This window comes from Perognathus longimembris, chromosome 7 (genome assembly GCF_023159225.1).
Source record: "Perognathus longimembris pacificus isolate PPM17 chromosome 7, ASM2315922v1, whole genome shotgun sequence".
NCBI lineage: Eukaryota > Metazoa > Chordata > Mammalia > Rodentia > Heteromyidae > Perognathus > Perognathus longimembris.
Window position 1 is genome coordinate 12312600 of NC_063167.1, and position 15054 is coordinate 12327653.

Genomic DNA, 15054 nt, shown 5'->3' on the forward strand with positions numbered 1-15054 from the left:
GCCGGAAGTGCTTCGGGCAGAGGCGGGTTCTCTGAACTCTATTGATGGAAGGGACCTGAGGCCCCGCCTCCCCAGAGGAAGAGACTCAATCCCAGAGAGACAGCTCTACAGCCGCGGCCAATCAACAAGGCCCGAACGTCTATTGGCTCCGCCCAGGAGCCGCTGGCCGCTGGTCCCGAGATCCGCCGCGTCCCTCACTGGTTTAGGGTGGGTTTAGGACTGGGAGCCAGGCCCACCTCGTCGGTCGGGAGCCTGGGGTGGGGACGGTTGCAGCCCCGACCGGGACCCACACTGCAGACTCCGCAGACGGGAGCCAGGCCTAGCGATTCAAAAGCTCCCGCTTTGGAACCCGACCCAGCTCCGTCTCTCACTAGCCCTGCCCCGGGGCGTCACGCTTCTCTCCAAGACTGTGCCTTGGCTGAAGCGGGGGTCACGACGAGGCCCAGCTCCCCTCCGTTGTGCACCTTCGGCGCCGCTGTCGAGCCTCCTCCCCGTGCTCGCGGTAGGCGGGTTTTGAAGGCCGTTCTCCGCAGCCCGCCTCGCTCCTGGGGCCGATGGTGAGGGTTGTTGTGGAGAGGGAAGGTGTCGTTTATTTCCATCCTTTTTTGGTTTTCCCCCCAGTGTGTCCACAGTGCGCCGTAAGGGCTTGGATTGGGGGCCTGGTGGCTGCCCCTGAGCCTTTTCACCCAAGGCTGGTGCTCTACCACTTCTTTTTATTGGTTAACCGGAGAGAAGAGGGACTTTTCTGCCTTAGCTGGCTTTGAACTGTGATCCTCAGAGGTCGCAGCCTCCTGAGTAGGGTTACCAGCTGGAGTCACTAGCCCTGCTGGTACCCGTTTTCTGACACATGTCCACTAAGCTGAGAATGAGGACAAAAATCAAATCCTCCCTCTGGATGCCTCTTCTTACCCGACACTGCCTACCTCCATCCCAGCTGGCTCCACCTAAGTTACACCTGCCCCTCACAAGGCCCCTTGCCTCACCCTGCAGTGCAGCCGTGCCACCCAGCGATGCCCACCTATTGTTCCCTGGACTCCCACAGTTCTGGGCTACTCATAGACTCTTAGGTCTCAACCTAAACTCATCTCCAGAGTTTTTCTTCCTCCCTTCTGTCCCTCTTTTCCCACCCCTCCCCACAGTCCCAGAGCTCCCAGAATCCTCCCTCTTAAGGGAGAGAGCCTATCCAACCTCTTCTGCAAGAGCACCTTGGCTTAGACATGCAGCATGCCTGTGGACAATGCAGTAATCCTACAAAATAGAGTTATCTCATGAAACCCTCCCTGTTGATAGGCGAAGAGGCCTAGGACACATATCCTCTCACACTGTGGGGGACCTCGATGAGGTAGGCCTGGGATACAACTGGGAAGGGAAGGCTGTGTTCCAGGAAGGCCATAAACATGGCCACCTGTCTTCATTTCTGGCTATCAGGACACATCATTTCACATAGGCCCTGGGAATTGCTCATGCCTCTAATCCCCACTACTCAGGAGACAGTAATTAGGAGGAAATGAGTTCAAGGCTAGCCTAGGCAAAACAAGACTATCTAAAAAAATAAAGCAAGAAGGGCTGGCTTAAATGGTAGATTGCCTGCCCAGCAAGCACAAGACCTTGAATTCAAACCCCCGTACCACCAAAACAACAAACAAACAAAAAAGACCCTTTTCTGCCTTGCAAGACGTGATCTATTTCCACCAGGAGGGCACCATAGATCTCATGAAAGCTCAGACTCTCCTAAAAAAATGGCAGCAAAAACCCGGGAGGCCCCAGGTGGTGGAGTAAGAACCCCCTTTTCAAAGAGTTTCCTGTGACAGCAAGGAGGGCCTCCTGGGGTGTTAGAGGGTGGGGGAGGGAAGCTCAACCTTAAAGGCAGTTTATTGGACAGCTTAAGGTGAAGCAGCTTCTCTGGGCTGCAGCCCAGCCAGGAGTGGGCCACCTTGGACGTCAGCACAGGACCTCCCTCCGGAAGGAGCTGGTCACACGGAGAAGAGATGCAGATCTTGGTCATGGAGGTGCACCAGGCAGGGCGGCTGAAGGCTCCGAGGCTTCTTTCTGATCCATCCAGGCAAAGACCCTCGGGCCCGAGCACAGGCTCCGCGGCAGGAGAGGAGGTGGCAACACTGGCACGGTGGTGGGACAGGGATGGCAGGCTTCTCAGGGACTGTCCAGCAAGCTCAGGGCTGAGCCCCCCCCCCAGCCCAGGGAAGGAAGCCTGGTTGGGGGGCTGCCCTGGGAGAGCCTGGCAGTTTCTAGAAGCCTAGGGCAGGTGGGCAGGATGCCGCTACAGGGGCTCATTGCCAAAGTTGCTTTTGCTTTTCTTACGCTTGGCTTTGGAGAAGGGGATGTCGAGGGACTCGAGGCGGAAGGGCCGGGGCTGGGGCATTTCAGGGGCCTGGGGTAGGGGGATGGCAGAGCTGTTGCCCAGCGGGGAGGTGAGGCCTGGCGGTGAGTTGTGATGCGCTGTGGAGAGGAGGGGAGGGGAGGATGTGAGCCAGGGAAGCTGGGTAGGGAGGACCCCGACCCCCTCACCACCAACCCCCCCCATCCTCACCTCTGCATCCTCCCACCCCCCGCATCCTCCCATCCCTGCATCTCCCCCTTTTCCCCACATCCCCCCCTGACCCCCACCACCCCCACTAGTCCCTGTGCTGCTCAGACCCACACCACTGCATCTGCACCCAAAAGGTCTCAGCTGGGACTTTGGGATGCATTCTTCTTAAAGCCTCAAGCAGCCAAGCCCAGACACACAGCCCAGCCCCCCACTTCCTAGCAGTGTCACCTTGGGCAAGCCACTTGTCCTCTCTGAGCCTCGGTTTCCTCATCTGCAACATGGCACAATGCCAGCCACCCAATTGATGCCGTTTTCTTTCCTGTTCTACCCACTCCTTCCCCTGAACTCCCCACCCCCACCCAGCCATTATTTTTCAACTATACTCACTGTCTGTGGGACTGGCATTTGAACTTAGGACCTCACATCCCATGGCTGGCTCTTTACCATGACTCTCTACCACTTGAGCCATGCCTCCAGCCTGGTTCTTTACTTAACTGGAGATCAGAGTTTTACAGATTTGTCTTCCCAGACTGGCTTCAAACCCAAATCCTCTGGATCTCAGCCCCCACCCACCCCGCCCATCTGTCAGCCTCAGAGCAGAGCTCCACTTGCTTCTTAGTGTTATGGAAGCGCTAGGGAATTGGCTTTTCCTTTCTAAAAGCAGAATGATGTGATTTTTTTTATTTTAATTTTATTTTATTTTTTTTTCCCCAGTCCTGGGCCTTGGACTCAGGGGCTGAGCACTGTCCCTGGCTTCCTTTTGCTCAAGGCTAGCACTCTGCCACTTGAGCCACAGCGCCACTTCCGGCCATTTTCTGTATATGTGGTGCTGGGGAATTGAACCCAGGGCTTCATGTATACGAGGCGAGCACTCTTGCCACTAGGCCACATCCCCAGCCCTGATTTTTTTTTTAAATTCTTGAAACTATTTTGTTTTGGGGCGTCCTTCTGCTCTCTGGGTTCTGTGGGCCTGAACAAATGAAGTCAGTCACCCTTGCTTGGGTGTGGCAGGAGACTCCCTGTGGACCTACAGTGTGCTGGGCCCTGGCTGGGCTGCCCACCCCCCTCCAGAAGGACCTGGCACTCCCCTTGTCTCTAGCTGAGGCTCATTGAGGGAGAGAGTTGGGGGGATGTGGGGGGCACAGGGCGCTCACCGAGGCTCTTCATGGGGTCTGTGCTCAGGATCTGGCTGGCCCGCTTGGACCGGAAGTAGTTGCTGGCAATGTTCTCACTGTCGCTCCGGCTGAGCATCAGCTTGTAGCGGTCCTCCTCCTGCCAAGACCCCCACGCCCATGTGCAGCCCCCTCCTCGGCAGGAAGTGCCTTGTCCCCCCTCCCCCACCAATGGCAAGGTGACATTACTTAGCCCAGATCTCTCGTGGTCCTGAGCTGCTCAGCCACCTTTATGAGCACTGCAGCCTGAGCCCTTGCCCGCCCCACCCAGGGTAGGCAGTTCACTGCTGTGATAGACTTGTTCTGGATCCCATCTCTCCCTTCCGGAAACGTCCACTCCACATGGCCCGATGGGGGCTACAGAGCGAGGCATGCCCTGTTGTCTGCCTTTCATCAGCCCTCATCTGGGCTGGGGCCGTCCTCTGGGTTCTAACCCCAACCCTGACCCCCCCCACCCCCCGGGGACAGTGTGGCAGCCCCAGTGTCTTGCCCTGCTCTTCAGCTTCATTTTCTCATCGCAGTTTCAATGGGGTCACAGAACAACCCAGCCCTGAATATCTTCCTGGTCACAGGCCCAGGCTTCCCAAGGCTTTCCACCATCTTTGCTGTAAGGAGATCTTGAAAGGTCAGATCTCATCTTCCCCATTGCAGGAAAGCCCGACACTGCCATGCCAACGAAGGCAGAAACAAGACAGAAGCAAGACACAGAATCCTGAGACTTAGAGCCCCTCGCTCTAGCCACATCTGGGTCACATCTATGAGTCAATAAGTTCCCTATTTTTCTAGTGATTACTTTGGTATCTATCACTTGGAAATAAAAGTGTTCTAACGTAAGTCCTTCATGGCCCCAGGTGAAGTTTCTTTGTACTACAGCTCTGTCTTTCTGATGCAGTTAAGTCATCCACTCCACCAAGCCATCTTTAGAGAGCATGCGCCACTGCTTCCGTCATCTCAGGCTGCTCAGGCAGGTGCCTGGCTGGCACTGGGCAGCCTGTGGCTGCTTTCCACGGAAAGGTGTGTTCTGAATGTCCGTGATGGTTCAAGGCAGGGATTCGTGGATTACAGCCAAGGGGTCAAACCTGGCCCACAGGGTATTTCTATAAGAACACTCCATTCATTCATCTATTATCTCCCTTTGTGCTTGAGAGCTGTGGTGACTGAGTTAAGTGGTTGTGCCAGAAACCCCATGGCCCACAGGACCGAGCATGTTTGCTGTTGGGTCCTTTTCAGGCCCCTGCCTGAAGGACGCACATTTCCGGTGCATTGCAAGACATAGGTGATAGAAGAGCCACGGCCACTGACTCCAGACCACAGGAGGACCCTTTGGGTGTAAGGATGCCGGTGCCCAGGGAGCCAGACTATTCTACCTGCCCTCTGGCTTTGAGCTGACCAGCGGCTTAGAGCCCTCCCCGTTCTCTCAGCCTGTGGACCTCAGTGCCTTTGAATAAGGACCAGAGCCCGGTGCCAGGGAGCAACAGGAAAGGACTCAGGCTCGGTGCTCTGCTCTCGTGCTCCAGCAAGACCAGCAGCCTGGTTCCTCATGGCAAGCCCACTGTGCGAGTGGGTCAGAGGTCCAGCTGCCCCTTCCCCATGTCCCTCTCTCCTTCCATCCCTCCCTCTCCCTCCTTCCCTCCCTGGACCTTACCGTGTTTGACTCTCCACTGTCTGCTGCAGGGGTTTTGCGGGCTGCTTTGTTCTGTGACCCGGTTGAAACTGCTATGAGAAAACAAACGCTGACGAGCAAGCCTTGGAGGACGCCGGCGGCTGCCATGCTGTCCTGGAGGTGGGGGCTTGGCTCAGGCTTGGCTCGGGGATTCGAACCAGGAGAACAGGTCCCAGGCCAGGCAAGGGGCAGTGGGACTGCTAACGGGGCATCTAGTGGGACTGCGGGTGCATGGGGCAGAGAGGCAGGCCACTGCTGCCCAGCACTGAAGGGAAGTGGAGCTGGAGCCGCCACAGGACCGTGGTGTGGGGAGATGGAGACCTGGCCTCCCTCTGTTGAGGAAGGGCCATGGAGGGTGGGAAGCGCTTGTCCCCCCCCCCCCACGCCCCCCAGATAAGAGCCAGGAGTTTAGTGAGGGGAAGATCTGCAGCAAATCTGACTTCACACAGATTCGCCCGCGGTAGGGGGGTCTTTAAGGTCATCTTAGCCAACCCTTCCTTGGCAAGCTCAGTGGGCCAGTGACCTTCATAAAGGCACACAGGAGGTCAGCACAAAGCAGACACTGGGCCAGGCCTGAACAGCCGGCCCCCAGCCAAGCGGGCGGCAGAGCCATTGCCCTTGGCTGTGGGGAATTCCATCCAAGGGTGGAATGAAGACCAGGCACTTGCTGTGAGCCCGGTGTGCCCTCTGAACACACTGTAAGCCTCACAGCAACTTGTCCTCGGGCCACAGATGAGGATCCTGAGTCCCTAAGGGGCTCCTGGGAACGGCACGCCTCCATCTCCAGAACCCACATACCAGGGACCACAGCGTGCAGAGGGAGGTGGGCTTCCTGTCCCTCCTCAGGTGGGGGGGAGCGAGTGAGCCAGCACCTCACCTACGGGCAGGCTAGTCTTCACGATCATGGGCTCCGGGACCTTCCAGAAGCCGTTCTCCTCATCCCAGCTCGACTCGCGCCGGATCCTCTCCAGGTTGCTATAGTTACAGTCCCGGCGGATGAGGGGCTGCACCTGCTCCAGCAGCTGCTGGAACAGCATGGCGTCCCGCTCCTGCCGCCGGATGGTGGCCAGGTAATCGATCTTCTCCAGCTCGAACTCCGATTGCAGGTCTTTGATCTCCACCTCCGCCGCACGAAGCTGGCGGCCAAGGACGGGCATGAGCAAGGAAGGCCGTCGCCACCCACCCCACCACCCACCCCACCACCCACCCCACCACCCACCTGACCACGACCGCTCCGGGTCCTCACCGGGCCTTCTACCCATCCACTCACTCACCACCTGGCCCTCTGTGCCCACAGCCCTCAACCCCTCCCTGCCTCAGCCGCTATCCCACGGTCATACATTTCATCCAGGCTGAGTGTCGTGAGCACGCCTATAACTCCAGCACCCAGGAAGCAGATGCAGGATGTTGAGGCTTACCTCAACATGAGGTAATGCTCATCAACATGATGAGGATGTGAGGCTTACCTAAGCTACAAAGCTAGGCCACCCTAAGCTGCATAGTAAGATACTGTCTCAAAAACAAGTGCTGAGGGCTGGGGATATGGCCTAGTGGCAAGAGTGCCTGCCTCGGATACACGAGGCCCTAGGTTCGATTCCCCAGCACCATATATACAGAAAACGGCCAGAAGCGGCGCTGTGGCTCAAGTGGCAGAGTGCTAGCCTTGAGCGGGAAGAAGCCAGGGACAGTGCTCAGGCCCTGAGTCCAAGGCCCAGGACTGGCAAAAAAAAAAGAAAAAAAAAAAAAAAAAACAAGTGCTGGGCATGGCAGCATATGCTTGTAATACCAGTGATTTGGAAGGTACAGGGGGGGAAGATGGAAGCTTCAGGCAGACCCAGTACAAACGCACTAGACTTCATCAGAAAAACACACGAAAGCAAAAGATGGGGGCATGGCTCTAGGGTGGTGGAAAGGTGCTCATATACTGGCTGGCGATGTAGCTAGGTTCCATCTCCAACATACACACAAAGGAAAGGAACTGAGGGAGAAGGGGAGGAGGAAGGAAAGAAAAGAAAAAGAGTCATCCTAGCCGCTCAGGAGACTCAGAGCTGAGGATCATGGTTCAAAGCCAGCAGGGCAGGAATCTCCATGAGACTCTTATCTCCAATGAAAACCAGAAAACCGGAAGTGGAGCTGCGGCTCCAAGTGGTAGAATGCTAGCCTTTGAGCTGAAAAGCTCAGAGACAGAGCCTGGACCCTGAGTGCAAGCCCTAGGACTGACAAAAAAAAAAAAGAAGTGAAAAGACTTCCCCCACCCATCACCCAAGCCCTGGAGGGTCTCTAGGAGCCGCGCAAGCCGCCAAGGGCAGCCACAAGCATAAACTCCCAGCCCCCAAACACCTCCTCTCCCACGGCCACAGGAAGTAGCTCATCCCCATTCCCGTAATCCTAAACCACACCAGGAGGCTGAGATCTGGAGGGGCATGGTTTGAAGTCAACCCAAGCCAAGACTCTCTCTCCAGTCAACCAACAAAATGCCAGACTGAAGGTGTGGCTCAGGTAGTAGAATGCTAGTTGTAAGCAAGAAAGCCCAACAAGTGCTGGAGGGCCAGACGTCAAGCCCTGATACCAGCACCAAACAAACAGCCCTGAGCAGGTATCCCACAAGCCTCTCATCCCAGCTCCCCAAACTGGCCCTGCCTCCTCCAAACACAGGGCACCATGGCCTCCCTGCCAGCAGAGGGCGCCAGGCGGGGCACTGGGCTGATGACGCTCTGTTTCTCAAGCTGGGTACCACATGTGGCAGTCATCCTTAGATACTTCCGTCCCTCTACCAGCCTTCGTCAGAACTTTTCTCATTAGGGAGCCCCAGCCGGGCTCCAACTCCTTGGCTCCATCAATCCTCCCACCCCTGCCTCCGCTGAGATTCCAGGCATACACCCCCGGCACCTGGCACAGTCATTTTTATGACAGTTTATTTCCACAAACGTGTGCTACCACTGCCATAATCAAGTTTAAGAACATTTGCACCAACCACAAAGAAACCCCATACCTATCTGCAGCCCTTCCCCTTCTGCCCCACCCCCAGCTCCAGGCAACCTAAGCTTCCTGTCTCTATGCACATGCCTTGTCTGGACATTTCACATAAATGCATCTTTCCTTCTGCATGATGTTTGCAAGACCCATCTGTGTTATAGCATGGGTCTCTTCATCCCTTTTTTTCTGCCAAATAATATTCCACTCTCGTTCCATTCATGAATTGTTTCTACTCTGAAGATATTACACCTAATGCTGTGATGAACACTAGTATACAGGCTAATTTTCCCCTTTTTTGTTTGTGCTCTTTGTATTGCCGAGACTCAAACCCAGGGCCTCATACATGCTCAGACAAGAGCTCCGCCACTGCTTGACCTGTAGCAAGGGTACAAATTTTTTGTTTTTTTCTTTTCAAGTCTTTTTTTTTTTTTTTTTTTTTTTTTTTTTGCCAGTCGTAGGCCTTGGACTCAAGTCCTGAGCACTGTCCCTGGCTTCTTTTTGCTCAAGGCTAGCACTCTGCCACTTGAGTCACAGCACCACTTCTGGCCGTTTTCTATATATGTGGTGCTGGGGAATCCAACCCAGGGCTTCATGTATACAAGACAAGCACTCTTGTCACCTTGTTTTTTCTTTCTTTTTTTTTTTTTTTTTTTTGCCAGTCCTGGGCCTTGGACTCAGGGCCTGAGCACTGTCCCTGGCTTCTTCTCACTGAAGGCTAGCACTCTGCCGCTTGAGCCACAGCACCGCTTCTGGCGGTTTTCTGTATATGTGGTGCTGGGGAATCGAACCTAGGGCATCGTGTATCCGAGGCAGGCACTCTTGCCACTAGGCCATATCCCCAGCCCCTTGTTTTTTCTTTTGACATAGTATCTTGCTCTAGGCTGGCCTCAAACTTGTAATCCTCCTGCCTCAGCCTCCTGAGTAGCTGCAGTTACAAGCACACACCATCATGCCCAGTTGTCATTGTCATTGGTGTGTGTGTGGGTGTGCGCGCATGTGCGTGCACGTGCTGGGCCCGGTGGCATCCCTGAGCCTTTGTGCTCAAGGTTAGTGCTCTATCACTTGAGCCATAGCTCCATTTCCAGCTTTTTGCTGGCTAATTGGAGATAAATCCCATGGGCTTTCCTGCCTGGGCTGCCTTTGAACCATGATCCTCAGATCTCAGCCTCCTGAGTAGCAAGGATGACAGGCCTGAGCCACCCACACCTGACTGGTGATGGTTTCGTCGCCCTTCTCATCTGGATGCCTTTTGATTTCACTTTATTGCCAGACCGCCCTGGCCAGAGCTCCAGCCCACGTGTGAACAGGAGGGTTGAGGAGACGGCTCATCGTGCTCCTGTTGAACACCTGGGCGGGACACTCAGCCCTGTGCCATCAGCTCTGATGAATGCTGGGGGGGGGGGGGGTGCCCAAGGCCCTCACCTTCTTCTGCATCTTCTCCAGCAGCTTGCTCTTGGCCCGCACCTCCTCCTGGATGGAGTCGTAGACGTTGAGCAGCACCCAGTCCCCGCTGTCCTCGTCTGAGTTCTGCAGCGCAGCCACCAGCTGCTTCTTGCGCTCGTCCGCATAGCGCTTGCGCCGCTTGTGTTTCTCCTTCAGGTCCTTGTTCTTGGCCTGCTCTCCACCCACTACCTGCTGCTCCAGCAGCTGCAGGCTGCAGGCGGGCACCGGGACAAGGAGGTCAAAGCCAGCCCCCGAGCACTTGCCCGCCGACCATGCCCGCCTCACAAACCCACTGCTCAGAGAACGCTGCTCCTGCTCACCTAAGAACTCACACAAGAACAAGGGCTCCCCCAGGCCCCCCACCCCACCCCACAGGCTGGTGCACTCAGCCCCAGGAAGGGCAAGAATCTTTCTGTGCAGTCAGAGCCCATTCCACCCTGCTCCCACCCACCCCCACCCCCCGGTGCTGACAGTCCTGCTCCTGCGCAGAGCGGGCTAGTGGCTGGGCTTGTGACTAAGCTCCCTGCGGGCTGGCAGGTGTCAGTGCGCATGTGCAAATGCATTTTAGAAAGCTGACTCCCAGCCCAGGACTCCCAGCGCAGGCCTGTGATCCAAGCTACTCAGCAGGCTGGGATCTGAGGATTGCAGTTCAAAGCCAGCCCAAATAGAAAAGTCTGGGAGACTCTTATCTCCAATGAACCACCAAAGAGCCAGAAATGAAGCTGTGGTTCAAGTGGAAGAGTAAAGCTTTAAGTGAAAATGCTAAGGATAATCAAGACTTCAGATCTCAAGAATAAAGAGCAAATTTTGAATGCAGCCAAAGCGAAGAAAGAAATTTATTACAATGGGAAGAGGATCCGAATAACAGCAGACCTCTCCACACAAACCTACCACGCGTGAAGAGAATGGAAGAACACCATCCAAGTCCTACAGGCCAACAACTGCCAACCTAGAATAAAATATCCAGCAAAGCTGGAGTTCATATTCGAGGGGAAAACCAGATCTTTCCATAGCAAAGGGGATCTAAAGGAGTATGTGAATAAAAAACCAGCCCTACAGCGAATTCTAAGAGGGGAATCCCACCCAACAGAAATCGTACAGGACACACAGACAGAAACAGAAAGAAACTACAATGGCCAGGGCCCAACAGAAAGAGCAGCTCACTAAAGACAAGAAAAAAAAAAGAGGAAAAACAGGCTAACAAGAAAATGGAAGGAGAAAAAACACTCTTATCCTTGATCTCTTTGAATATAAACGGTTCTGGCAGAATGGATCCGCAAACAAAAAGTTGCCATCTGTTGTCTACAAGACACCCACCTTACAGCAAGGGACAAAAAACAGGCTCCGAATGAAAGGATGGAGCAAGATCTTCCAAGCAAACGCACCCACCAAAACAGCAGGTGTAGCCATTCTGATCTCAGACAAGCTGGACTTCTCATTAAAATCGACTCAAAAAGACAAATAAGGACACTACATTTTAATACAAGGAAAACTCCAGAATCAAGACATCACGGTAATAAATGTATACTCACCAAACAAAAGAGGCCCTACATATGTCAAGCAAATTCTCACAGAACTACAGAACAAGATAGACCCAAACACAATCATAGTGGGAGACTTTAATACCCCACTCTCTCCAAGAGACAGATCCAACACCCAGAGGATCAGCAAGGGAGCTGAGGACCTAAGTAACATCATATCCCAAGTGGATCTGACAGATCTATACAGAATCTTCCACCCTACAGAGACCCAATACACCTTCTTCTCAGCAGCCCATGGATCATATTCCAAAATAGACCATATCATAGCCCACACAAAGAACCTCGGCAAATACAAAAGTACTGACGTCATCCCATGTATTATATCTGACCACAGTGGATTAAAGGTAACCCTCAATAACAACAGTTACCACAGAGGCTATACACATTCTTGGAGGTTAAACCACACACTGTTATCCAACACTTGGGCCACAGACCAAATTAAAAATGAAATCAACGAATTCATAAGCCACAATGACAATGAAAATACATCACAAAGAAACCTATGGGACACAGCTAAGGCAGTACTGAGGGGAAAGATCATTGCCCTCAGCACTCACATTAAAAGAATGGAAACAGAGCAGGTGAATACCCTCACGATGAAACTAAAACAACTGGAGAAACAAGAAATGATCGAATCTAAAATGACTAGGAGGGGCTGGGAATATGCCCTATTGGCAAGAGAGCTCACCTTGTATACATGAAGCCCTGGGTTCGATTCTCCAGCACCACATATATAGAAAACGGCCAGAAGTGGCACTGTGGCTCAAGTGGCAGAGTGCTAGCCTTGAGCAAAAAGAAGCCAGGGACAGTGCTCAGGCCCTGAGTCCAAGCCCCAGGACTGGCCAAAAATAAATAAATAAATAAATAAAAATAAAATGACTAGGAGGAGAGAGATCACAAAGATTAAAGAAGAGATAAATCTGATTGAAAATAGAAAGACCATTCAACAAATAAATAAGACTAAAAGCTGGTTCTTTGAGAAAATAAATAAAATTGACAGACCCCTCACAAGACTTACAAAAAAAAAGAAGAGAAGAGACTCATATATGTAAAATCAGGAACTCCACCGGAAAAATTACAACAAGTACACACGATATTCAAACAATCATAAGGAGCTATTTCCAGAACCTCTACTCAGTAAAAAACAATTTTACAGAAATGGATCAATTCTTAGAGAAGTATAAACTGCCCAAACTTAACCAAGAAGAAATAAATCAACTAAATAAACCAATAACTTATAGTGAGATACAGGAGGTAATCAAGAACCTCCCAACAAAGAAAAGCCCAGGCCCAGATGGATTCACCAACGAATTCTATAAAACCTTTAGTGAGGAGCTAATACCAATACTCCTCAAACTCTTCCGTGAAATAGAAACAGAGGGAGAAATCCCAGACTCATTCTATGAAGCTAATATCATACTCATTCCCAAACCAGGCAAAGAACCAACAAAAAAAGAGAACTACAGACCAATATCACTAATGAACACAGACACAAAGCTCCTCAATAAAATATTAGCTAACAGGATCCAGAAACTGATCAAGAAAATTATACATCATGACCAAGTAGGCTTCATCCTACAGTCACAAGGATGGTTCAACATCCGTAAATCAATCAATGTAATTCACCACATAAACAGAACTAAAATCAAGAATCACATTATTATCTCAGTCGATGCCCAAAAAGCCTTTGACAAAATACAACATCCATACTTATTAAAAGCTCTGGAGAGAACAGGAATAGATGGAACATTCCTCAAAACAATAAAAGCCATATACAACAGACCAACTGCTAACATCGTATTAAATGGAGAGAAACTTAAATCATTCCCCCTAAACTCAGGAACAAGACAAGGATGCCCACTCTCCCCACTTCTTTCCAACATAGTGCTGGAATCCCTAGCCATAGCAATAAGGCAAGAGGAGGACATCAAAGGGATCCACATCAGCAAGGAAGAAATCAAACTATCCCTATTCGCAGAAGACATGATCTTATATCTGAAGGACCCAAAAAACTCAGCCCCCAAACTCCTACACCTAATAAACCATTTTGGCAAAGTAGCAGGATACAAAATCAATCCACAAAAATTAGCAGCTTTTCTGTACACCAGCAATGTACAAGCAGAAAAGGAAATTATGAAAACAATTCCATTTACAGTAGCCAAAAAAAATAATAATAAAGTACCTAGGGATCAACCTAACCAAGGACATGACAGACCTATTTAATGAGAACTAAAAAATCTAATAAGGGAAATCAAAGAAGACACAAGGAGATGGAAAGACCTCCCATGCTCATGGGTAGGCAGAATCAATATAGTGAAAATGGCCATATTGCCCAAATTGTTATACAAATTCAATGCAATCCCTATCAAAATCCCAGTTACATTCTTCACTGAAATAGAGAAACCAATCCATAAATTCATATGGAACAGCAAAAGACCTAAAATAGCCAAAGCAATTCTAGGCAAAAAAAGCAGTTCAGGAGGTATCACAATACCAGACTTCAAGCTCTACTATAGAGCCATCATAACAAAAACAGCCTGGTATTGGTATAAAAACAGACCAGAAGACCAATGGATTAGAATTGAAGATCCAGAAATGAAACCACACTCTTACAGTCAGCTGATATTCGACAAAGGAGCTAAAGACATACAATGGAATAAACATAGCCTCTTCAACTACTGGTGCTGGGAGAACTGGGCAGCCATATTCAGAAAACTCAAAGTAGATCCAAGCCTATCACCATGCACCAGGATCAACTCAAAATGGATCAAGGACCTCAATATCAGACATGAATCCTTGAAACTACTGAAGGACAAAGTAGGAAAGACACTGGAACTTATAGGCACAGGAAGGAACTTCCTGAATATAGTTCCAGGGGCACAACAAATAGGGGAGAGACTCGACAAATGGGACTACTACAAATTAAAAAGTTTCTGCACAGCTAAGGACATAGCCACCAAAATAGAAAGACAGCCAACCATATGGGAAAGGATCTTTACCAGCACAGCAACAGACAAAGGCCTAATATCTGTCATCTACAGAGAACTCAAAAAACTAAGCCCCTCCAAACCCAGTAAACCAATTAGGAAATGGGCAAAGGAGCTAAAGAGAGACTTCACAAGAGAAGAGATAAAAATGGCAAAGAAACATATGAGGAAATGTTCAACATCCCTGGTAGTAAAGGAAATGCAAATTAAAACAACCCTGAGATACCACCTCACTCCAGTTAGAATGGCCTATACTCTGAACCCAGGCAACAACAAATGCTGGAGGGGGGTGCGGGGAAAGAGGAACCCTTCTCCATTGTTGGTGGGAGTGCAAATTAGTACAACCACTTTTGGGCTGGAGATATGGCCTAGTGGCAAGAGTGCTCGCCTCATATACATGAAGCCCTGGGTTCAATTCCCCAGCACCACATATACAGAAAACGGCCAGAAGTGGCGCTGTGACTCAAGTGGCAGAGTGCTAGCCTTGAGCAAAAGGAAGCCAGGGACAGTGCTCAGGCCCTGAGTCAAGCCCCAGGACTGGCCAGAAAAAAGAAAAAAGAAAAAAATATATAAAACCACTTTGGAGAACAGTATGGAGGTTTCTCAAAAAGCTCAATATAGACCTACCCTATGACCCAGCCATACCACTCCTAGGCATCTATCCTGAACAGCAGGTCCCAAGATATCAAAAAGACATTTGCACTTCCATGTTTATCGCTGCACA

The 15054-nt window shown here is 51.3% G+C and overlaps 1 protein-coding gene across 1 annotated transcript in view; it reads right to left on the reverse strand.

Annotated features, from left to right (window-relative positions):
- Nucleotides 1–2063: 2063 nt before the first annotated feature.
- Nucleotides 2064–15054, reverse strand: part of Kif17 (kinesin family member 17) — a 39568-nt gene continuing 26577 nt past the window's right edge. Inside the window, exons 11-15 of the mRNA XM_048352095.1 lie at nucleotides 9782–10013; nucleotides 6261–6519; nucleotides 5366–5436; nucleotides 3703–3820; nucleotides 2064–2457 (exon numbers count right to left, since the gene is read on the reverse strand). Of these exons, the coding sequence (XP_048208052.1) occupies nucleotides 2279–2457; nucleotides 3703–3820; nucleotides 5366–5436; nucleotides 6261–6519; nucleotides 9782–10013 (859 nt within the window). The 3' untranslated portion in view covers nucleotides 2064–2278. The remainder of the gene's footprint in view (nucleotides 2458–3702; nucleotides 3821–5365; nucleotides 5437–6260; nucleotides 6520–9781; nucleotides 10014–15054) is intronic.